The sequence below is a fragment of the Ranitomeya imitator genome, chromosome 6, assembly GCF_032444005.1.
Source record: "Ranitomeya imitator isolate aRanImi1 chromosome 6, aRanImi1.pri, whole genome shotgun sequence".
Lineage (NCBI taxonomy): Eukaryota > Metazoa > Chordata > Amphibia > Anura > Dendrobatidae > Ranitomeya > Ranitomeya imitator.
This window is the reverse complement of record NC_091287.1, coordinates 174,739,316-174,765,794: the sequence shown is the minus strand read 5'-3', so window position 1 is coordinate 174,765,794 and position 26,479 is coordinate 174,739,316. Positions and strand designations below refer to the sequence as shown.

General features: G+C 43.6%; 1 protein-coding gene across 1 annotated transcript in view; it reads right to left on the bottom strand.

The window, feature by feature from the left end:
- The window catches only part of STAC (SH3 and cysteine rich domain), a 550,486-nt gene that overhangs the window by 82,394 nt on the left and 441,613 nt on the right, over window positions 1-26,479 (bottom strand). The window contains exon 8 of the mRNA XM_069730312.1: window positions 26,211-26,293. Within this exon, the coding sequence (XP_069586413.1) occupies window positions 26,211-26,293 (83 nt within the window). The remainder of the gene's footprint in view (window positions 1-26,210; window positions 26,294-26,479) is intronic.

The window sequence follows — 26,479 nt, the reverse complement described above, 5'->3', positions numbered from 1 at the left end:
ATCTATTGATCCTCCTGCTCCGGTTTTGGTTGAAGGGGAGTTGGAGTATATAGTGGAGAAGATTTGGGATTCTCGTGTTTCGAGACGGAAACTCCAGTATCTGGTTAAGTGGAAAGGTTATGGTCAGGAAGATAATTCCTGGGTCTTTGCCTCTGATGTCCATGCTGCCGATCTGGTTCGTGCCTTTCATGTGGCTCATCCTGGTCGGCCTGGGGGCTCTGGTGAGGGTTCGGTGACCCCTCCTCAAGGGGGGGTACTGTTGTGAATTCTGTGGCCAAGCTCCCTCCTGTGGTCGTGAGTGGTACTTCGGCTGATTCTGTCTATGAGCTTCCTTTGGTGGATGAGAGTGGTACTGCGGCTTCTGAGTTTCCTTCCTCAGGTGATGAGGTTAAGTCGTTAGGTGCTGCTCTATTTAACTCCACCTAGTACTTTGATCCTGGCCTCCAGTGAATGTTCTAGTATTGGTCTTGCTTCCTCCTGGATCGTTCCTGTGGCCTGTCTATCCTGCATAAGCTAAGTTTTGCTTGTGTTATTTTTGTTTGCTATTTTTTCTGTCCAGCTTGCTATATTGGTTTTTCTTGCTTGCTGGAAGCTCTGGGACGCAGAGGGAGCACCTCCGTACCGTTAGTCGGTGCGGAGGGTCTTTTTGCCCCCTCTGCGTGGTTGTTTGTAGGGTTTTGTGTTGACCGCAAAGCAATCTTTCCTATCTTCGGTCTGTTCAGTAAGTTGGGCCTCACTTTGCTAAATCTATTTCATCTCTGCGTTTGTATTTTCATCTCAACTCACAGTCATTATATGTGGGGGGCTGCCTTTTTCCTTTGGGGTATTTCTCTGAGGCAAGGTAGGCTTATTTTTCTTTCTTAGGGCTAGCTAGTTTCTCAGGCTGTGCTCGAGGCGCATAGGACTGGTCAGGAGCGCTCCACGGCTACCTCTAGTGTGGTTGGATAGGATTAGGGATTGCGGTCAGCAGAGTTCCCACGTCTCAGAGCTCGTCCTATGTTTTTGGTAATTGTCAGGTCACTTTGTGTGCTCTGAACTTCAAGGTCCATTGTGGTTCTGAATTACCTGTTCATAACAGTACTGGAGGCCCAAAGTACTAATGCTTCTCAATAGAGGGAAAAGAGAAGTTCTGAGATCATTTTTTTTTCTTTGCACTGTGTTCTGTCTTTCTTTTCCCCTTTACATCAGGGTGGTTCAGAACACATGTGTGGACATGGACATTCAGGGTCTGTCCTCTTTGATGGATAATCTCACTATAAGTGTACAGAACATTCAAGATTTAGTGGTTCAGAATCCTATGTTAGAACCGAAAAATCCTATTCCTGAGTTATTTTATGGAGATAGAGCTAAGTTTTTGAATTTTAAAAATAATTGTAAACTATTTCTGGCTTTGAAACCCCGCTCCTCTGGTGACCCAGTTCAACAAGTTAAGATCATTATTTCTTTATTACGTGGCGACCCTCAAGACTGGGCATTTTCCCTTGCGCCAGGAGATCCTGCATTATGTAATATTGATGCGTTTTTTCTGGCGCTCGGATTGCTGTACGATGAACCTAATTCAGTGGATCAGGCAGAGAAAAATTTGCTGGCTCTGTGTCAGGGTCAGGATGAGATAGAGATTTATTGTCAGAAGTTTAGAAAGTGGTCCGTGCTCACTCAATGGAATGAATGTGCGCTGGCAGCTATTTTCAGAAAGGGTCTCTCTGAAGCCCTTAAGGATGTCATGGTGGGATTTCCTATGCCTGCTGGTCTGAATGAGTCTATGTCTTTGGCCATTCAGATCGGTCGACGCTTGCGTGAGCGCAAATCTGTGCACCATTTGGCGGTATTATCTGAGCATAAACCTGGCCTATGCAGTGCGATAGGACTTTGACCAGAGCTGAAAGGCAGGAACACAGACATCAGAATGGGCTGTGTTTCTACTGTGGTGATTCCACTCATGCTATCTCCGATTGTCCTAAGCGCACTAAGCGGTTCGCTAGGTCTGCCACCATTGGTACGGTACAGTCGAAATTTCTTTTGTCCATTACTTTGATCTGCTCTTTGTCTTCCTATTCTGTCATGGCATTTGTGGATTCAGGCGCTGCCCTAAATTTGATGGACTTGGAGTTTGCTAGGCGCTGTGGGTTTGTCTTGGAGCCCTTGCAGTGTCCTATTCCATTGAGAGGAATTGATGCTACGCCTTTGGCCAAGAATAAGCCTCAGTATTGGACCCAGCTGACCATGTGCATGGCTCCTGCGCACCAGGAGGATATTCGCTTTCTGGTGTTGCATAATCTGCATGATGTGGTCGTGTTGGGGTTGCCATGGCTACAAGTCCATAACCCAGTATTAGATTGGAAATCAATGTCTGTGTCCAGCTGGGGTTGTCAGGGGGTACATGGTGATGTTCCATTTCTGTCTATCTCATCATCCACCCCTTCTGAGGTCCCAGAGTTCTTGTCTGATTACCGGGATGTATTCGATGAGCCCAAGTCCAATGCCCTACCTCCGCATAGGGATTGTGATTGTGCTATCGATTTGATTCCTGGTAGTAAGTTTCCTAAGGGTCGACTGTTTAATTTATCTGTACCTGAGCACGCCGCTATGCGGAGTTACGTGAAGGAGTCTTTGGAGAAGGGTCATAATCGCCCGTCATCGTCGCCATTGGGAGCGGGGTTCTTTTTTGTGGCCAAGAGGGATGGTTCGCTGAGACCTTGTATTGATTACCGCCTTCTAAATAAAATTACGGTCAAATTTCAGTACCCCTTGCCGCTGCTGTCTGATTTGTTTGCTCGGATTAAGGGGGCTAATTGGTTCACCAAGATAGATCTTCGTGGTGCATATAATCTTGTGCGTATTAAACGGGGCGATGAATGGAAAACAGCATTTAATACGCCCGAAGGCCATTTTGAGTACCTGGTTATGCCATTCGGGCTTTCTAATGCTCCATCAGTGTTTCAGTCCTTTATGCATGACATCTTCCGAGAGTACCTGGATAAATTCCTGATTGTATACTTGGATGATATTTTGGTCTTCTCGGATGATTGGGAGTCTCATGTGAAGCAGGTCAGAATGGTGTTCCAGGTCCTGCGTGCTAATTCTTTGTTTGTGAAGGGGTCAAAGTGTCTCTTTGGTGTTCAGAAGGTTTCATTTTTGGGGTTCATTTTTTCTCCTTCTACTATCGAGATGGACCCTGGTAAAGTTCAGGCCATTTATGATTGGACTCAGCCAACATCTCTGAAGAGTCTGCAGAAGTTCCTGGGCTTTGCTAATTTTTATCGTCGCTTCATCAATAATTTTTCTAGTATTGCTAAACCGTTGACTGATTTAACCAAGAAGGGTGCTGATGTGGTCAATTGGTCTTCTGCTGCTGTAGAAGCTTTTCAGGAGTTGAAGCGTCGTTTTTCTTCTGCCCCTGTGTTGTGCCAACCAGATGTTTCGCTTCCGTTCCAGGTCGAGGTTGATGCTTCTGAAATTGGAGCAGGGGCTGTTTTGTCGCAGAGAAGTTCTGATTGCTCGGTGATGAAACCATGCGCCTTCTTTTCCAGGAAATTTTCGCCTGCTGAGCGAAATTATGATGTTGGCAATCGAGAGTTGCTAGCCATGAAGTGGGCATTCGAGGAGTGGCGTCATTGGCTTGAAGGAGCTAAGCATCGCGTGGTGGTCTTGACTGATCACAAGAACTTGACTTATCTCGAGTCTGCCAAACGGTTGAATCCTAGACAGGCTCGTTGGTCGCTTTTTTTCTCCCGTTTTGACTTTGTGGTTTCGTACCTTCCGGGCTCTAAAAATGTGAAGGCGGATGCCCTGTCTAGGAGTTTTGTGCCCGATTCTCCGGGTTTGCCCGAGCCGGCGGGTATTCTCAAAGAGGGGGTAATTTTGTCTGCCATCTCCCCTGATTTGCGGCGGGTGCTGCAAAAATTTCAGGCTAATAGACCTGACCGTTGCCCAGCGGAGAAACTGTTTGTCCCTGATAGGTGGACGAATAAAGTTATCTCTGAGGTTCATTGTTCGGTGTTGGCTGGTCATCCTGGAATCTTTGGTACCAGAGATTTGGTGGCTAGATCCTTTTGGTGGCCGTCTCTGTCGCGGGATGTGCGTTCTTTTGTGCAGTCCTGTGGGATTTGTGCTCGGGCTAAGCCCTGCTGTTCTCGTGCCAGTAGGTTGCTTTTGCCCTTGCCGGTCCCGAAGAGGCCTTGGACACATATCTCTATGGATTTTATTTCAGATCTCCCCGTCTCTCAAAGAATGTCGGTCATTTGGGTGGTTTGTGATCGCTTCTCTAAGATGGTCCATTTGGTGCCCTTTTCTAAATTGCCTTCCTCCTCTGATTTGGTGCCATTGTTTTTCCAGCATGTGGTTCGTTTACATGGCATTCCAGAGATTATCGTTTCTGACAGAGGTTCCCAGTTTGTTTCGAGGTTTTGGCGAGCCTTTTGTGCTAGGATGGGCATTGATTTGTCTTTTTCCTCGGCTTTCCATCCTCAGACAAATGGCCAGACTGAACAAACCAATCAGACCTTGGAAACATATCTGAGATGTTTTGTTTCTGCTGATCAGGATGATTGGGTGTCCTTTTTGCCTTTGGCTGAGTTCGCCCTTAATAATCGGGCCAGCTCGGCTACTTTGGTTTCGCCGTTTTTCTGCAATTCTGGGTTCCACCCTCGTTTCTCTTCAGGGCAGGTTGAGTCTTCGGACTGTCCTGGTGTGGATACTGTGGTGGATAGGTTGCAGCAGATTTGGACTCATGTAGTGGACAATTTGACTTTGTCCCAGGAGAAGGCTCAACGTTTCGCTAACCGCAGGCGTTGTGTGGGTCCTCGACTTCGTGTTGGGGATTTGGTTTGGTTGTCGTCTCGTTATATTCCTATGAAGGTTTCCTCTCCTAAGTTTAAGCCTCGTTTCATTGGTCCATATAGGATTTCTGAGGTTCTTAATCCTGTGTCTTTTCGTTTGACTCTTCCAGCTTCTTTTTCCATCCATAACGTGTTCCATAGGTCATTGTTGCGGAGATACGTGGCACTTGTGGTTCCATCTATTGATCCTCCTGCTCCGGTTTTGGTTGAAGGGGAGTTGGAGTATATAGTGGAGAAGATTTGGGATTCTCGTGTTTCGAGACGGAAACTCCAGTATCTGGTTAAGTGGAAAGGTTATGGTCAGGAAGATAATTCCTGGGTCTTTGCCTCTGATGTCCATGCTGCCGATCTGGTTCGTGCCTTTCATGTGGCTCATCCTGGTCGGCCTGGGGGCTCTGGTGAGGGTTCGGTGACCCCTCCTCAAGGGGGGGTACTGTTGTGAATTCTGTGGCCAAGCTCCCTCCTGTGGTCGTGAGTGGTACTTCGGCTGATTCTGTCTATGAGCTTCCTTTGGTGGATGAGAGTGGTACTGCGGCTTCTGAGTTTCCTTCCTCAGGTGATGAGGTTAAGTCGTTAGGTGCTGCTCTATTTAACTCCACCTAGTGCTTTGATCCTGGCCTCCAGTGAATGTTCTAGTATTGGTCTTGCTTCCTCCTGGATCGTTCCTGTGGCCTGTCTATCCTGCATAAGCTAAGTTTTGCTTGTGTTATTTTTGTTTGCTATTTTTTCTGTCCAGCTTGCTATATTGGTTTTTCTTGCTTGCTGGAAGCTCTGGGACGCAGAGGGAGCACCTCCGTACCGTTAGTCGGTGCGGAGGGTCTTTTTGCCCCCTCTGCGTGGTTGTTTGTAGGGTTTTGTGTTGACCGCAAAGCAATCTTTCCTATCTTCGGTCTGTTCAGTAAGTTGGGCCTCACTTTGCTAAATCTATTTCATCTCTGCGTTTGTATTTTCATCTCAACTCACAGTCATTATATGTGGGGGGCTGCCTTTTCCTTTGGGGTATTTCTCTGAGGCAAGGTAGGCTTATTTTTCTTTCTTAGGGCTAGCTAGTTTCTCAGGCTGTGCTCGAGGCGCATAGGACTGGTCAGGAGCACTCCACGGCTACCTTTAGTGTGGTTGGATAGGATTAGGGATTGCGGTCAGCAGAGTTCCCACGTCTCAGAGCTCGTCCTATGTTTTTGGTAATTGTCAGGTCACTTTGTGTGCTCTGAACTTCTAGGTCCATTGTGGTTCTGAATTACCTGTTCATAACAGGGGGGGTCATTTACTATTTTTTTTATTTTGGTCACTGTGATAGGTTTTATCACAGTGATCAAAATGCACATTGGAACGAATCTGCCTGCCGGCAGATTTGGCGGGCGCACTGCGCATGCGCCCACCATTTTGGAAGATGGCAGCACCCATGTAGAAGACGGACACACCCAGGGAGGCTCGGTAAGTATGATGGGTTGGGAGGGAGCATGGGGGGGTGGATCGGAGCATGGGGGTGGGGTGGATCGGAGCGCTGGGGGGTGGATTGGAGCACGGGGGGTGGATCGGAGCATGGGGGGTGGATTGGAGCACGGGGGGTGGATTGGAGCACAGGGGGGTGGATCGGAGTGCAGGGGGGTTGGATTGGAGCACGGGGGGTGGGATTGGAGCACCAGGGGAGCGGACATGAGGACAGAGAGGAGCGGAGCAGTGTACAGGACTGATCGGAGGACTGGGGGCGATCGGTGGCGGTGGGGGGGGGGGGGCAGACCAGTGTTTCCAGCCATGGCCGATGATATTGCAGCATCGGCCATGGCTGGATTGTAATATTTCACCAGTTTTAATAGGTGAAATATTACAAATCGCTCTGATTGGCAGTTTCACTTTCAACAGCCAATCAGAGCGATCGTAGCCACGGGGGAGGAGGGGGGGTGAGCCACCCCCCCTGGGCTGTACTACCACTCCCCCTGTCCCTGCAGATCGGGTGAAATTGGAGTTAACCCTTTCACCCGATCTGCAGGGACGCGATCATTCTGTGACACAGCATATGCGTCACAGGTCGGATTGGCACCGACTTTCATGACGCATACGCTGTGTCACTGGTCGGGAAGGGGTTAATTCCATGGTGCTGTACATGAGAAAGGGGTTACATACAGGGTTATAGATATCGTTTACAGTAAACAGGTTTACAGTGACAGACTGGTACAGAGGGGAGAGGATTATATTTTATATATTATATTTTCTCTGGAAAGCTCCAGTGTTTAAGAAAAATACACTTTATAGAAACCAAAGCCATACACAAGTCTAGTACAGTGCTGCCACCGATGGGATTTTCCCATCACCGCTCATTGTGATTGACAGGCCTCTCACTATAGGAAAGTCTTGAAAATCACCTACAGCAATACTGGGAGAAGTCAGCCGTGGTGGTGCCAGGCTAGTCTCACATCCAGTTACAGTCTCTTTAAACAGTATTTCTCTTAGACTGTGTGCCCAAGGATGAGTTTTTGGGGGAGTTTTTGATGCTGTGTATCTTAGCTATGTCAAAACTGCAGCGTCTTATAATTGCAGCAAAGTGGATATGATTTATAGGAAAGTCATGCCCATTGTAACGTTTTTTTAACTCAGTGTAAACTGATCTGCGGCGCGTTGTTTAAGTTCTGCAGCATGTAAATTTCACTTGCCGGTATGCTGAGTTTTCTGTGCAGATTTGGAAAAAAGCAGGTAAAAAATGCACTTACATTTTTAATGAGTTTCCGCTACAGAAACACACTAAAAACGCATGTAATCCTCATATGACTGTATCAAAAAGCTTTAACAAAGCCAAATACAAGGAAGAATGAAAAACAAAAGCAGCTTTACTTAAAACATGACACATCAAAAAGAGAAGAAACGCAGTGAAAACATATGTCGAAAAACAAGTAATCTAATTTACATAATAGTTGCAGAAATTCTGCAACATTAAAAACTCACCAAAAGCTCATCGTGGGAACGAAGCCCTAAATGCTCTGGCAAGCATACAGTCAAGCACTAATTCACGCAGTTTGGGCAGCATCAAACTAGTGACAGGTTTAACAGATATTGTTTCATGGTGACAGGGCTTGATTTGCTTTAGCTATTGGCTGTTATACACTTTACATAATACTGTTTCTTTTTGTCACTGCTGTATTAAAGTAGCGCTGTGATGAAAAGCCTCAGCTGGTGTACGGGAAACGAGTTTTCAGCACTGTCTACTTGGAAGTTGTTTATCTGTCATGGTTGTAACACTTGGACCATGAATCAACTGTGCAAACATTTCAGGTAGCAGATTTCATTTAGTGTTCAGCAATATATCCTTCATCTGCACCTGCAAAATCTACTGAAGCCAAGAAAATCAAGTCATAGAGGTGCAGCAAAATTTTATATAGCACAACTAGTGATAAAAAAGCCAGGATACCATATTTCAGAAACTGAATACAGATACTATTAACATAAAGCAGCCCTAAGAATTTTACTGTTAGGCCGGCTTCACACTTGCGAGTTTTTCGGACGTAAGAGCGCAGAAACTACGTCCGTAAAACTCGCAAAACATACGGCACAATTATTCTCTATGCCCCTGCTCCTATCTGCCGTATTAAACTGATCAGTATTATACGGCTTTCTACGGCCGTAGAAAATCGCAGCATGCTGCGTTTGTCACCGTATTGCGCAAATAAAATCAATGAAAGTCTATGGAAGCCCCAAAAATACGGATCACACACGGACCAGCAGTGTGACTTGCGAGAAATACGCAGCGGTGTTAGCGAGAAAAGCCGGCAATTCAGTGCGGTGTAAAGTAAAATCACACTGACAGCTTCCAGTAGAATAAGTTAATAAGTGGCTCAAGAATTGGTGTAGGAAAGAGGGGTTTGGGTTCCTGCAGAACTGGGCCGACTTCTCAGTTGGCTACAGGCTCTACGCTAGGGACGGGCTGCACCTCAATGGGGAGGGTGCAGCTGTGCTGGGGGAGAGAATGGCTAGAAGGTTGGAGGAGTGTTTAAACTAGGAATTGGGGGGGAGGGTATTCATTTTATAGGAGGGGAAGATAGTGCAGACAGAGTCCTGGGCACAAATAAGGAAGTTGGGGGTGGCGGTGGCATGGGAGGTGGGGTCAGAACAGTTAATAATTTAAGAAATAGAAGTACAGAGAGGAACATAAAGTGCATGTATACTAATGCCAGAAGCCTCGCCAACAAAATGGACGAATTAGAACTAATGTTGTTGGAGCATAATTATGACATGGTGGGGATATCTGAGACATGGCTGGATGAGAGCCATGACTGGGCTGTTAACTTGCAGGGCTACAGCCTGTTCAGAAATGACCGTACAGATAAGCGAGGGGGAGGGGTGTGTCTATATGTAAAATCATCCTTAAAACCCATCCTGCGCGATAATATAGGTGAATTTAATGAAAATGTAGAATCCCTGTGGGTGGAGATAAGGGGAGGGGGAAAAAATAATAAATTACTGATAGGGGTTTGTTATAAATCTCCAAAAATAATGGAAGCAATGGAGAATATCCTCGTAAAGCAAATAGATGAAGCTGCGACTCAAGGAGAAGTCATTATTATGGGGGACTTCAACTACCCTGAAATAGATTGGGGAATAGAAACCTGCAGTTCCAGCAAAGGTAATCAGTTTTTGACAATTATGAGAGACAATTACCTTTCACAACTGGTTCAGGACCCAACAAGAAGGGGGGCACTGCTAGACCTAATATTAACCAACAGGCCAGACCGCATATCAAATATAAGGGTTGGGGGTCACTTGGGAAATAGCGATCACAAAATAATAAGTTTTCAAGTATCCTTTAAAAAGATGTGTAGTAGAGGGGTTACAAGGACACTAAACTTCAGGAGGGCAAACTTCCAACGGATGAGAGAGGATCTTGGTGCAATTAACTGGGACGATATCCTGAGACACAAAAATACACAAAGAAAATGGGAGACGTTTATTAGCATCCTGGATAGGACCTGTGCACAGTATATACCGTATGGGAATAAACATACTAGAAATAGGAGGAAACCAATATGGCTAAATAGAGCTGTAAGGGGCGCAATAAGTGACAAAAAGAAAGCATTTAGAGAATTAAAGGAAGTAGGTAGTGAGGAGGCATTAAATAAATACAGAAAATTAAATAAATTCTGTAAAAAGCAAATCAAGGCAGCAAAGATTGAGACAGAGAGACTCATTGCCAGAGAGAGTAAAAATAATCCTAAAATATTCTTTAACTACATAAATAGTAAGAAACTAAAAAATGATAGTGTTGGCCCCCTTAAAAATAGTCTGGGTGAGATGGTGGATGAGGATGAGGAAAAAGCCAATATGCTAAATGACTTTTTTTCATCAGTATTTACACAAGAAAATCCCATGGCAGACAAAATGTCTAGTGATAAAAATTCCCAATTAAATGTCACCTGCTTAACCCAGCAGGAAGTGCGGCGGCGTCTAAAAATCACTAAAATTGACAAATCTCCGGGCCCGGATGGGATACACCCTCGAGTACTGCAGGAATTAAGTACAGTCATTGATAGACCATTATTTTTAATCTTTAAAGACTCCATAATAACAGGGTCTGTGCCACAGGACTGGCGTATAGCAAATGTGGTGCCAATATTCAAAAAGGGGACAAAAACTGAACTCGGAAATTATAGGCCAGTAAGCTTAACCTCTACTGTGGGTAAAATACTGGAGGGCATTCTAAGGGATGCTATACTGGAGTATCTGAAGAGGAATAACCTCATGACCCAGTATCAGCACGGGTTTACTAGGGACCGTTCATGTCAGACTAATTTGATCAGTTTCTATGAAGAGGTAAGTTCCAGATTGGACCAAGGGAACCCAGTGGATGTAGTGTATATGGACTTTTCAAAAGCTTTTGATACGGTGCCACACAAAAGGTTGATACATAAAATGAGAATAATGGGGATAGGGGAAAATATGTGCAAGTGGGTTGAGAGCTGGCTCAGGGATAGGAAACAAAGGGTGGTTATTAATGGAGCACACTCGGACTGGGTAGCGGTTAGCAGTGGGGTACCACAGGGGTCAGTATTGGGCCCTCTTCTTTTTAACATATTTATTAATGACCTTGTAGGGGGCATTCAGAGTAGAATTTCAATATTTGCAGATGACACTAAACTCTGCAGGGTAATCAATACAGAGGAGGACAATTTTATATTACAGGATGATTTATGTAAACTAGAAGCTTGGGCTGATAAATGGCAAATGAGCTTTAATGGGGATAAATGTAAGGTCATGCACTTGGGTAGAAGTAATAAGATGTATAATTATGTGCTTAATTCTAAAACTCTGGGCAAAACCGTCAATGAAAAAGACCTGGGTGTATGGGTGGATGACAAACTTAAATTCAGTGGCCAGTGTCAGGCAGCTGCTACAAAGGCAAATAAAATAATGGGATGCATTAAAAGAGGCATAGATGCTCATGAGGAGAACATAATTTTACCTCTATACAAGTCACTAGTTCGACCACACTTAGAATACTGTGCACAGTTCTGGTCTCCGGTGTTTAAGAAAGACATAGCTGAACTGGAGCGGGTGCAGAGAAGAGCGACCAAGGTTATTAGAGGACTGGGGGGTCTGCAATACCAAGATAGGTTATTACACTTGGGGCTATTTAGTTTGGAAAAACGAAGACTAAGGGGTGATCTTATTTTAATGTATAAATATATGAGGGGACAGTACAAAGACCTTTCTGATGATCTTTTTAATCATAGACCTGAAACAGGGACAAGGGGGCATCCTCTGCGGTTGGAGGAAAAAAGGTTTAAGCATAATAACAGACGCGGATTCTTTACTGTAAGAGCAGTGAGACTATGGAACTCTCTGCCGCATGATGTTGTAATGAGTGATTCATTACTTAAATTTAAGAGGGGACTGGATACCTTTCTGGAAAAGTATAATGTTACAGGGTATATACACTAGATTCCTTGATAGGGCGTTGATCCAGGGAACTAGTCTGATTGCCGTATGTGGAGTCGGGAAGGAATTTTTTTCCCCAATGTGGAGCTTACTCTTTGCACATGGGGTTTTTTTGCCTTCCTCTGGATCAACATGTTAGGTTAGGCTATGGGTTGAACTAGATGGACATATAGTCTTCCTTCAACCTTAATAACTATGTAACTATGTAACTATGTAAGTAGAATAAATGTGTACACATAGAATAGGTATATATATATATATATATATATATATATATATATATATGTCAGTGAGACACATATATGTATATACCGTATATTAATATTTCTTCCAGCGCTAGACAGCTTTAAAGCCGGTAATTCAATTACCGGCTTTTGCTTTCTCCTTCCTAAAACCCGACATGATATGAGACCTGGTTAACATACAGTAAACCATCTCATATACCCATTTTTTTTTTGCATATTCCACACTACTAATGTTAGTAGTGTGTCTATGCAAAATTTGGCCGTTCTAGCTAGTAAATTAAGGGGTTAAATGGCGGAAAAAATTGGCGTGGGCTCCCGCACAATTTTCTCCGCCAAAGTGGTAAAGCCAGTGACTGAGGGCAGATATTAATAGCCTGGAGAGGGTCCACGGTTATTGCCCCCCCCCCCCCCCCCCCCTGGCTAAAAAAACCTGCCCCTAGCCACCCCAGAAAAGGCACATCTGGAAGATGCGCCTATTATGGCACTTGGCCCCTCTCTTCCCATTCCCGTGTAGCGGTGGGATATGGGGTAATGAAGGGTTAATGCCACCTTGCTATTGTAAGGTGACATTAAGCCAGATTAATAATAGAGAGGCGTCAATTATGACACCTATCCATTATTAATCCAATACTAGTAAAGGGTTAAAAAAATACACAAACACATTATTAAAAATTATTTTAATGAAATAAAAACAAAGGTTGTTTTAATATTTTATTGAACGCCCAATCCAATCACTGAAGACCCTCATTCTGTAACAAAAAAAACATAATAAACCAACAATATCCTTACCTTCCGCAGATCTGTAAAGTCCAACGATGTAAATCCATCTGAAGGGGTTAAATTAATTTGCATCCACGAGCTTTGCTAATGCAGCTGCTCATGTCTGCAAAACCTCGGAGAATGTAGGTAAAGTAGGTAATTGACCTATGTTTACCTGCATTTGCGGTGAGGCGCCATCTGCTGGCTGTTCCTAGATCGTGGGAACTTTCCTAGAAAGCTCCCTGGCTCGAGTTCATATGAGGACAACGAGCAGAGGGCGCCCTCTTATGTTTTCGAGCCAGGGAGCTTTGTTACAGAACGAGGGTCTTCAGTGATTGGATTGGGCGTTCAATAAAATATTAAAACAACCTTTGTTTTTATTTCATTAAAATAATTTTTAATAATGTGTTTGTGTATTTTTATAACCCTTTACCAGTATTGGAATAATAATGGATAGGTGTCATAATTGACGCCTCTCCATTATTAATCTGGCTTAATGTCACCTTACAATAGCAAGGTGGCATTAACCCTTCATTACCCCATATCCAACCGCTACACGGGAATGGGAAGAGAGGGGCCAAGAGCCAGAATAGGCGCATCTTCCAGATGTGCCTTTTCTGGGGTGGCTGGGGGCAGGTTTTTTTAGCCAGGGGGGGGGCCAATAACCGTGGACCCTCTCCAGGCTATTAATATCTGCCCTCAGTCACTGGCTTTACCACTCTGAAAATTGTGCGGGAGCCCACGCCAATTTTTTCCGCCATTTAACCCCTTAATTTACTAGCTAGAACGGCCAAATTTTGCATAGACACACTACTAAAATTAGTAGTGTGGAATATGCAAAAAAAAGGGTGATATGAGATGGTTTACTGTATGTAAACCAGGTCTCATATCATGTCGGGTTTTAGGAAGGAGAAAGCAAAAGTCGGTAATTGAATTACCGGCTTTCTGCTATATCGCGCTGGATGAAATATTAATATATATACATATATGTGTCTACTGACATATATATATATATATATATATAGACAGTATATATGTTTTTTTTTTTTTTACACATGGATCCCTTGTATAGCCGTATGTCGGTTTTGCAAGCCTGCGATAAAAACACGCAGTACGGATGACATACGGATTACATACGGAGGATGCCATGCGCAAAAAACGCTGAAACACCCTGCCTACGGAGGAGCTACGGACCACTATTTTTGGGACTTTTCAGCGTATTACGGCCGTAATATACGGACCGTATTTTCATACACTGAGTGTGAAGCCGGCCTTAGGGCTCATTCCCACTTGCGATGAAATCGGAAGAAGACAAGCTGATAAAAAAATCGGATTGCATTCGGATCAGTGTTATTCTATCATTTTGTGTTCATCTGTCGGATCACGATTTGACTGGAAAAAAGTTGCAGCATGCTGCGATTGTAATCGAAAATCGGATCGCATCCTGCAATAGAAATCATTGGGTGCGAGAGAAAAAAATTGCACAGTACTCGGCTCGGACCATGTGAGCTCTGTCCGATTTTTACACACCCATCTCATTAGAAAAGCTGGCAATTCATGTGCCGCGTACAGTAAAGTGACAGGTTAAAAAAGAATAGATAGAACAGATATATACACATAGGATAGGTAGATATATAGATGTCAGTGACACACACATATACAGCTCTGGTAAAAATTAGGAGACCACTGCAAAATGTTCAGTTTGTCTGACTTTTATCTTTATAGATATATTTTTGAATAAAATGTAAATTTTTCTTTTATTCTACACTGACAACATGTCTCTGAATTTCCAAGCAATACATTTTGTATTTTTTTCTGAAAAGGAGAAATGGTCAAAATTACAACAAAAAAAACCCCCCAGACCTCAAAAAGCAGAGTGCTTTCAGACCTCAAATAATGCAAAGAAAACAAGTTCATAATTATTATAAACAACAATACTAATTTTTTAACTCAGGAAGAGTTCAATATTTTGTGGAATTACCATGATTTTTAATCACAGCTTTCATGCGTCTTGACATGCTTTCCACAAGTTTTCACACTGCTCCTGGCACAAAAAGTTAAGCAGTTCTTTGTTTGATGGCTTGTGACTATCCATCATCTTGTAAATTACATTCTAGAGGTTTCCAATGGGGTTCAGGTCTGGATATTGCATTGTTCATGACAGGGTTTTGATGTGGTGGTCTCTTAATTTTTGCCAGAGCTGTATATATGAATATATATTATATAGATAGAAGAAAAATTGGCAATTCAAAATCACTGCAGGAGCTGACCGGATAGAAGAGATAGATTACATGCAGTAAATACACATATAACATATGGATATATAGATGTCAATGACATATACAATTAGGACAGTCTGTGAGCAGCTTACTGTACATGAATTTAATTAATAAAAGACTATTTTTCTGAAAAAAATGGTGTGTGCTCCAGTGTAATTTTCTTAACCAGCAGAGGGAAAGCCGACAGCTGGGGGCAGGTGTTTATAGCCTGGGAAGGGGGTAATACCCATCCAGCATCTCAGGCTATTAATACCAGCTCACAGCTATATAATTAGCCTTTACTGGCTACTAAAATGGGGGACCCCCCAAAAAAATTACATATGGTCCCCATATATGTAATAACCAGCAAAGGCTATGCAGACAGCTGTGGGCTGATATTTATAGCTTAGGAAGGGGCCATGGATACTGCCCCCCAGGCTAAAAACATCAGCTCTCAGCTGTCCCAGAAAAGGCACATCTCTAAGATGTGCCAATTCTGGCACTTAGCCTCGCTCTTCCCACTTGCTCTGTAGCAGTGGCAAGTGGGGTGATATTTGGGGGGTTTTGATGTCACCTTTGTATTGTCAGGTGACATCAAGCCCGGAGGTTAGAAATGGAGAGGCGTCAATAAACTGCTCCAATTACTAACCCCATAGTCATATTGTATAAAAGCACAGACACCCAGAATAAAGTCCTTTAAATGATAGAATAACACAGACTCTTTAACAAATCTTAATTAAACCATACTTTTGGTCCAGCTAACCCCAAACATCTCTATTGGGTTCAGGTCTGGTGACTGTGGAGGCCAGGTTATCTGGCGTAGCACCCCATCACTCTCCTTCTTGGTCAAAAAGCCCTTACACAGCCTGGAGGTGTGATTGTGGTCATTGTCCTGTTGAAAAATAAATGATGGTCAAACTAAACGCAAACCGGATAGAATAGCATGCTGCTGCAAGATGCTGTGGTAGCCATGCTGGTTCAGTATGCCTTCAATTTTTAATAAATCCCAAACAGTGTCACCAGCAAAGCACCCCCACACCATCACACCTCCTCCTCCATGCTTCACGGTGGGAACCAGGCATGTAGAGTGCATGAGTTCACCTATTCTGCGTCGCCCAAAGACACGGTGGTTGGAACAAAGGATCTCAAATTTGGACTCATCAGACCAAAGCACAAATTTCCACTGGTCTAATGTCCATTCCTTGTGTTCTTTAGCCCAAACAAGTCTCTTCTGCTTGTTGCCTGTCCTTAGCAGTAGTTTACTAGCAGCTATTTTACCATGAAGGCCTGCTGCACAAAGTCTCCTCTTAACAGTTGTTGTAGAGCTGTTTATGCTGCTAGAACTCTGTGTGACATTGACCTGGTCTCTAATGCTGTTAACCTGCGATTTCTGAGGCTGGTGACTCGGATAAACTTATCCTAAGAAGCAGAGGTGTCTCTTGGTCTTCCTTTCCTGGGGCGGTCCTCATGTGAACCAGTTTCTTTGTAGTTCTTGATGGTTTTTGCCACGGCACTTGGGGACACTTTCAAAGTTTTCCCAATTTTTTGGACTGGGATGGGCTCTACATGCTTGGTTCCCACCGTGAAGCATGGAGGAGGAGGTGTGATGGTGTGGGGTGCTTTGCTGGTGACACTGTTGGGGATTTATTCAAAATTGAAGGCATGCTGAACCAGCATGGCTACCACAGCATCTTGCAGCGGCATGCTATTCCATTCTGTTTGCGTTTAGTTGGACCATCATTTATTTTTCAACAGGATAAGGACCTCAAACACACCTCCAGGCTGTGTAAGGGCTATTTGACCAAGAAGGAGAGTGATGGGGTGCTACGCCAGATGACCTGGCCTCCACAGTCACTAGACCTGAACCCAATCGAGATGTTTGGGGTGAGCTGGACTGCATAGTGAAGGCAAAAGGGCTATCAAGTGCTAAGCATCTCTGGGAACTCCTTCAAGATTGTTGGAAGACCATTCCCAGTGACTACCTCTTAAAGCTCATCAAGAGAATGCCAAGAGTGTGCAAAGCAGTCATCAAAGCAAAAGGTGGCTACTTTGAAGAAACTAGAATATAAGACATAATTTCAGTTGTTTTACCCTTTTTTGTTAAGTATATAATTCCACATGTGTTAATTCATAGTTTTGATGCCTTCAGTGTGAATGTACAATTTTCATAGTCATGAAAATACAGAGAAATCTTTAAATGAGAAGGTCTGTCCAAACTTTCGGTCTGTACTGCATCTATATATGTATATATATATCTATATATATATATATATATATAGATATATATATAATAGATCATTAGATAGATAGATAGATAGATAAAATATAAGCCGTCAATTCAGCAGCCGTGTAGTGTAAATTCACAACAGGAGCCCACAGGATAGAACAGATGAATTACATAAGTAAATACTCATAGAATAGGTAGATATATAGATGTCAGTGACAAACTTTTGGTCTGTAATGTGTGTATATATATATATATATATATATATATATATATACAGTGGGTTAGGAAAGTATACAGACCCCTTTACATCTTTCACTTTTGTTTCATTGCAGCTATTTGGTAAATTCAAAAAAGTCAATTTTTATCACATTAATGTACCCTGTGTACCCCATCTTGACTAAGAAAAACAGAAATGTAGAAATGTTTGCAAATTTAATAAAAAGAAAAACTGAAATATCACATGATGATAAGTATTCAGACCCTTTGCTCAGACACTCATATTTAAGTCACATGCTGTCCAATTCCTTGTGATCCTCCTTGAGCTGGTTCTACTCCTTCATTGAAGTCCAGCTGTGGTAAACCCCTTCATGACCCAGCCTATTTTGACCTTAAAGGGAACCTGTTACCTGACTTTGGCGGGTCCTTTTTTTGGGTCATATGGGCGGTGTTTTGGGGTCTTTTATTAACCCCTTTTTTTTCCCGCTGGCCACGAAATTAACTTGTCGTTGATTCGCTTTGCCCGCAGTATGCTTTTCCCAACTGCGGGCAAAGCCGAAAACCATTAGTGCGCATGCGCCGGCGCACTATGTCCCGGAAGTATTTTGCTGTGTTCCGCAAGATTGGCTGGAATCAGTGGAGGCACCATGTCGCATTTGGGACCCCCTGATGTGCCTAAACAGTGGAAACCCCTCAATTCTAACTCCAACACTAACCCCAACACACCCCTAAGCCTAATCCCAACCCTAACCATAACCCTAATCACAACACTAACCCCAACACACCCCTAACCCTAATCCCAATCCTAAGCATAACCCTAACCCCAACACACCCCAAACCCTAATCCCAACCCTAACCATAACCCTAACCACAAGCCTAACCCTAGCCACAACCCTAACCAGAAGCCTAACCCCAACACACCCCTAATCCTAGGGCGGCACGGTGGCTCAGTGGATAGCACTGCAGCCTTGCAGCGCTGGAGTCCTGGGTTCAAACCCCACCAAGGACAACATCTGCAAAGAGTTTGTATGTTCTCTCCGTGTTTGCGTGGGTTTCCTCCGGGCACTCCGGTTTCCTCCCACATTCCAAAGACATACTGATAGGGAATTTAGATTGTGAGCCCTATCGGGGACAGTGATGATAATGTGTGCAAAATGTAAAGCGCTGCGGAATATGTTAGCGCTATATAAAAATAAAGATTATTATTATTATTATTAACCCTAATCTTATCCCTAATTCCAACCCCAACTCTAATCCCAACCCTATCTCTAATTCCAACCCTAACCCTAAGGCTATGTGCCCACGTTGCTGATTTGTGTGAAGATTTTTCTGCACCGTTTTTTAAAAATCCGCAGGTAAAACACACTACATTTTACCTGTGGATTTCCTGCGGTTTTACACCTGCGGATTCCTATTGAGGAGCAGGTGTAAAACGCTGCAGAATCCGCAAAAGAATTGACATGCTGTGGAAAATACAACTCAGTGTTTCCGCGCTGTATTTTCCGCACCATGGGCACAGCCGATTTGGTTTTCCATAGGTTTACATGGCACTGTACAATGCATGGAAAACTGCTGCGAATCTGCAGCGGCCAATCTGCTGTGGATCCGCAGCCAAATCTGCACTGTGTGCACATACCCTAATTCCAACCCTAACCCTAATTCTAACCCTAACCCTAATTGCAGCCCTAACCCTAGTTCTAACCCTAACCCTAGTCACAGAGATCAAAATGAATGAACGAATCTGCCGACACTGCGTATATGCACGCCATTTTGGAAGATGGCGGCGCCCATGCTACAAGCCGAATGAACACGTGGAGGGACTATGGGACTCCGGAGGTACGGGGGTGGGATCGGACAGCGGGGGGCGCTGGACAGGACGGGGGGCGGAGGGGAGAGAATGGCGTGGAGGACATAACAGAGGGGTAGGAAAGACTGACGGCGGTGGCAGATCGCTGCTATCAGTTGGTGGCAGGGTCAGATCGGTGTCTCCAGCCGTGGCCGATGACATTGCAGCATCGGCCATGGCTGAATTGTAATATTTCACCAAGTTTCATTGGTGAAATATTACAAATTGCTTTGATTGGCTGTTTCACTTTCAAGAGCCAATCAGAGCGATCGTAGCCACGGAGGGGCAAAGCCACCCCCCTGGGCTGAAGTACCACTCCCCCTGTTCCTGTAGGTCGGGTGAAATTGGAGTTAACCCTTTCATCCGGCCTGCAGGAGCGCAATCATTCTGTGACACAGCATATGCATCACAGGTCAGATTGGTACCGACTTTCATGACGCATACGCTGTGTCACAGGTCAGGAAGGGGTTAGTTAAACTGATAGGACTTGACTTGGAAAGTCAAACGCCTGTCTATATAAGACCTCACAGCTCACAGTGCATGTCAGACCAATTGAGAATCATGAGGACAAAGGAACTGGTCAAGGAGCTCAAAGACAGAATTGTGGCAAGACACAGATGTGGCAAAGGTTACAACAGAATTTCTGCTGTACTCATGGTTCCTAAGAGCACAGTGGCCTTCATAATCCTTAAATGGAAGAAGTTTCAGACCACCAGAAGTCTTCCTAGACCTGGCCATCCAGCCAAATTGAGCAATCGTGGGAGAAGAGCCTTGGTGAAATAGATAAAGAAGAACCCCAAGATCACTGTGGTTGAACTCCAGACATGCAGTAGGGAGATTGGAGAAAATTCCACAAAGTCAACTGTCACTGCAGCCCTCCACCAGTCAAGCCTTTATGGCAGAGTGGTCCAACGGAAGCCTCTCCTCAGTGCAAGACATGTGAAAGCCCAATATAGAGTTTGCTAAAAAACACAAAGGACTCCCAGACAATGAGAAATAAGATTCTATGGTCTGATGAGACAAGGATAGACCTTTTTGGTGTTAATTCTAAGCGGTATATGTGGAGAAAACCAGGCACTGCTCATCACCTACCCAACACAATCCCAACAGTGAAACATGGTGGTGGCAGCATCATGCTGTGGGGTGTTTTTCAGCTACAGGGGCAGGACGACTGGTTGTCATTGAAGGAAACATGAATGCAGCCAAGTACAGAGATATCTTGGATGAAAACCTCTTTCAGAGTGCTCTGGACCTCACTTTTCAACAAGACAAATGACCCTAAGCATACAGCTAAAATAACAAAGGACTGACTTCAGAACAGCTCTGTGACCATTCTTGAGTGGCCCAGCCAGAGCCCTGACCTACATCCTGAAAATGGCTGTCCACCAACATTCACCATCCAACCTGATGAAACTGGAGAGGATCTGCAAGGAAGAATGGTAGAAGATCCCCAAATACAGGTGTGAAAAACTTGTTGCATCATTCCCAAGAAGACTCATGGCTGTACTAGCTCAAAAGTGTGCTTCTACTTAATACTGAGCAAAGGGTCTGAATACTTATGACCATGTGATATTTCAGTTTTTCTTTCTACATAAATTTGCAAAAATTACTACATTTCTGTTTTTTTCAGTCAGAGGGTACATTAATGAGAAAAAAATAACTTTTCTGAATTTACCAAATTGCTGCAATGAAACAAAGAGTGAAAAATTTAAGGGGGTCTGAATACTTTCCGTAACCACTGTATACATGTATATATATATATGTTCAAGCTCATGTTAAAATCGCATTGCAGTTGGATAGCCATCACACTGCATTCGGTTGAAAATCGGATGCAAGGTGTGAAAAATCAGATTGTACTTGCATGAAAAACACATGACACTTCTTCTGACTTTGCAGGAACAAAATCGGACCGATTTTAAAATCGCTAGTGTGACTCCAGCCTTAGGCTTTATACTCATCACCGTGAAAGAAAATATTTGATTTCTGTCCTCAAAAGTAGGACTAGTGTCATGCAAGTGTCATGTAGTTTTCATGTGAGTACAATCCGATTTTTCACACCCAACATCCAATTTACATCCAAATGCCATGCGATTTTAACATGAACTTTTACATGGAGCAATTCTCTATATCATTTACATATAGTTTTCAAAGGAAATATTCTTCAATACATATTCAGTGGGGAAATAAGTATTTGATCACTTGCTGATTTTTCAAGTGTGCCCACTTACAAAGACATGAGCAGTCTATCATTTTAAGGGTAGGTTAATTTTAACATTGAGAGACAGAATATCAAAAATAAAATCCAGAAAATCACATTGTATAAATTATATAAATTTATGTGCATTTTGCAGTGAGAAATAAGTATTTTATCCCCTACCAAGCATTAAGAGTTCTGGCTCCTACAGACCAGTTAGACGTTCTGTAAGATAACGCTTCCTGCGTGTCTTGGGGGACACTCGCTTGGCAACAGGATAAATGCACACAGGCACGATTTTCTTACAAAAACAGTCTATTTGGTTTATTTTGACATCAGTATAAACTGCAACCTCAGGAACTTTGTAGTATGCAACAGCCTGAACACCGTCTGTACACATTTGGCTTTACAGTGGAACCACAGTCCCCCGGTCAGCATAATACACATTACAGTCCGATACCTGTTGGCATCCATCACACAGGTTCCCGGATCCCTCTTATCCTTAGAGGTATCCCACAGAGTAAACAGTCTCTCTTTCTCTCTCTGACCCTGGTCAGTCTAACACGGATCCCTTTCCGTTACCTGTTGGTGCCGGCCACACAGGTTCTTGGATCCTTCTTATCCTCAGAGGTATCCCACAGACGTCTCTCACTGACACCGGTCAGTATCACTCACGATTATCAGACCGCCCACTCTGGAGACATCTCACAGGCCTCCTTGCACTGGCTCAGACTAGCCAGCACTTGCTCCCATGTGCCAAACACACCTCCATTACATAGGTGTAGCCACACCCAGGTACCTATCACATGGATAGTCAGGTGATTGTGACATCACCACAGGTCCTCAAACACAGAATCACATACAGGCTTTATCTTGGGTATTCCGACACATCCCTTTTGGGTGGGTTTGTAGGTGACTGGACCCACCCATCTCTCCAATCACCTGGAAGCCTTCCCAATGTAAAATAAATCCATCAGAAGTAGATCTGCTGAGTAAAACATGCCCAGGCTTCCATCAGAGGGCCACCCACCTCTGCGATACATATCGCCCATTAATCACATGACCAGTCACTATGCCACAGTTCCTAATCAACTCGTTACCTGAATTAAAGACAGCTGTCTTACATAATCACTTTTATAAAAGACTCTGTCTACAGACTCAATTAATCAGTCAGACTCTAACCTCTACAACATGGGCAAGACCAAAGAGCTTTCTAAGAATGTCAGGGTCACGATCATAGACCTGCCCAAAGCTGGAATGGGCAACAAAACCATACGTAAGACTCTGGGTGAGAAGGAGACAACTGTTGGTGCAATAGTAAGAAAATGGAAGACATAAAAAATGTCTGTCAATCGACATCGATCTGGGGCACCATGCAATATCTGACCTCATGGGGTATCCTTGATCATGAGGAAGGTGAGAGATCAGCCTAAGGCCTCTTTCACACTCCTGTCGGTCTGGGTGCGTCGTAATGCAGTGTATTGACGGATGTTGTGAAAATAGGAGAGAGAGAGAGAATTTTTTATTTTGTTCCCAGACTAGAAAATCCTTCCAGGCATGCTCACAATGAAAAAACGGCATATGTCGCTGGATTCCTGTGTTTGACGGTCCTGCGCCCATAGGCTTCCATTATAGCCGCCGACAGGCAGCGCAGGACCCGTCGCTGACCGATTTTCCAACGTGCAGAAAAAACGTTCCTATGAACATTTTCTCCGCCCGACGGACAGTTATTTTCTGATGGATCCAGTGCACGACGGATGAAATGCATGGCCATCCGTCACAATCCATCGCTAATACACGTTTATGGGAAAAAACAGGATCCTGCAGAAAAATTTGCAGGATCCTGTTTTTTTCAAAACTCGACGGATTATGATGGGAGGTAAAAGACGGAAGTGTGAAAGAGGCCTAAAACTACATGGGGGAACTTGTTAATTATCTCAAGGCAGCTGTGAACACAGTCACCAAGAACCAAGAAAACCATTGATAACACATTACGCCGTAAACAATTTAAATCCTACAGTGCCAGCAAAGTCCCACTGCTCAAGAAGGCACATATGCAGGCCCATCTGAAGTTTGCCAATGAAAACCTAGATGATTCTGTGAGTGATTGAGAGAAGGTGCTATTGTCATATGAGACAAAAATTGAGGTATTTGGAATTAACTCAACTCCCCATGTTTGGAGGAAGAGAAATGCTGCCTATGACCAAAAGAACACCATCCCCACTATCAAGCATTGAGGTGGAAACATTATGTTTTGAGGGTGTATCTCTGCTAAGGGCACAGGACTACTTCACTGCTTCAATGGGAGACTGGATGGTACCATGTACCGCAAAATACTGAGTGACAGCCTCCTCCCCTCCGCCAAGAGATTAAAAATGGGTCGTGGCTGGGTCTTCCAGCAGGACAATGACCCGAAACATACAGCCAAGGCAATAAAGGAGTGGCTCAAAAAGTAGCACATTAAGGTCATGGAGTGGCCTAGCCAGTTTCCAGACCTTAATCCCATAGAAAACTTATCGAGCAAGTTGAAACTCCGAGTTGCCAAGCAACAGCCTCAAAATCTTAATGATTTAGAGATGAGCTGGAAAGAGGAATGGACCACTTTGCCATCAAGTATTACGTCTTGTTTGCTAGAGGGATCAAACACTTATTTCTCACTGCAAAATGCAAATAAATTGATATAATTTATACAATGCGATTTTCTGGATTTTATTTTTTATATTCTATCTCTCAATGTTAAATTTAACCTACCTTTAAAATTATAGACTCTTCATGTCTTTGTCAGTGGGCAAACTTGTAAAATCAGCAAGGGATCAAATACTTACAGTATTTCCCCATTGTATATAGATAGATAGATAGATAGATAGATAGATAGAGAGATGTAAAGTCAGCAATTAAGCAGCTGTTCAGCAATATCACTGCATGATAAGACAGAATAGAATACATAGATTGCATACAGTATTTACACATAGAATAGAGAGAAATAAAGATGTCAGTCATGTCAGTGACTTATATACTTAGTACTGTTTGTGCAGCTTACTATACATGTATTTAATTAATAAATGATTATTTTTCTGAAAAAATGGGGTGTGCTCCTGAGTAATTTTCCAATCTAGCAGATAGAAAACCAACAGCTGGGGGCAAATGTTTATAGCCTGGGAAGGGAGTAATACCCATGGAGCTTCCCAGGTTATTAATATCAGCTCACAGCTGTATACTTGGCCTTTACTGGTTATTAAAATGGGGGATTAAAAAAATGAAGTAGACTGGTGCGGGCTGATAATAGCCTGGAAAGGGGCCATGGATATTGGCCACCCCTGGATAAAAGCATCAGCTCTCAGCTGCCCCAGAAAAGGGGCATCTATAGGACTAGACTATGCAGCCTGCCATCCAGCAGAGACACTGAGCTGAGTGTAGAAATTTCCCCACGGTGCTCGAGCTGACGTTAGTTAGGTGAAGTGAGCTCATTGGCTGTGAACTTCCAGGGCCATTTTCATGCTTGCAGTGACGTCATAGGAGTTCACCGCGAGACACTGAGCTGAGCAAGAATGCTCAGATCAGTGTCTCTCCTGAATAGCAGGCTGCATAGTCACATCATGCAATAATGTAGCCTGCCATCTAGATGTAGCAGAGCTAGACCCATTGCGGGAGAAATGGATTATTATCTTCTTGGCGAACATGTGAGGGATATTATTGTCCATTATTTTAATTCTCTTACAGGGGACAATTGCTTCACTGGAATGAGCGATGATGTGAGTATGGTTTAATAAAGATTGACTAAAGGAGTCTGTCATTATTTCAATTAAAGGACAATGCATGAAGCTTTTAAAGAGAATCTGTCAACGGGTTTTTGCTATGTAATCTGATATCAGCATGATCTAGAAGTCGAGACCCTGACTCCACAATGTATCTCTTAGGCCGGCGTCACACTAGCGTATTGCATCCGATGCGATAGCATCGGATGCGATATGCTAATTACCCTCGGCTCCTGCTCGCAGCAGAGCAGGAGCCGAGTGTCATGCATCTGTGCTCCGATTCTCTCGCACAGGGAGGATCGGAGCACAGCTGCGGAGGAGGCGGAGAAATTAATTTCTCCATCTCCTCCATTGCTGGGGTCCGCTTATAGCGCACATATCCGAGTGCATATATGGGTGCGAGTGAGCCGAGAGTTTTCCTCGGTCCGAGACAATCGCAGCATGCTGCGATTGTCTCGGACCGAGAAAAACGGCCGAAAAAAAGTCGGCTGCTGGGAGCGGCCCCATATGTTAACATTGGTCCGAGTGCAATGCGATTTTTTATCGCATTGCACTCGGCTGTTTTAAATGCCAGTTTGACGCCGGCCTTACTGGGATGTGTGTTGCTGTTTCAATAAAATCAATGTTTTGTCAGCTGGAGATTATCACTAGAGAACTAAGTGTCTCCTAGTCAATTGCTGTGTGCAACCTCTCTCCTACCACTATTTAGCAGCTTTTAATCAGCTGCCAATCAGTGGTTTGGGCAAGGTTATACAGGGTTCAGCATTCAGGGAACTGCCATTTCTTCAGGGGGACCAAAGTAACAAGATGAAGTCCTGCAAGTAAAACATTGCTGGAACAAACATCTCAGCACCTACATCATGCTGCTCTCAGATTCCCTTTAAACACTTTTTACCAATAAAAGTTCTAGAGCTGTTTTGAACTAATATTTTAGTAGAAACCAGTTACCTCATTGCTAAGTCTTGATTTTCTTGTGGTACAAATTTGTACAAGGCAACAAATATATCTTCTGTATCTTTAAATATTGGTATCTAAAGCAATGGAAAACAGCAAAGACATATATGAATTAGGGATATAATAGTCACTCACATTTTAAAACATATGTGACATCAGAAACTCATGTGAAAAAATAAAAGGTAATGTATAACAAAAAGGAAAGAAAATAAGCAACAGTTTGTAATGTTCCTGTTACGTGCTAATTAGAAAATACGGTATGT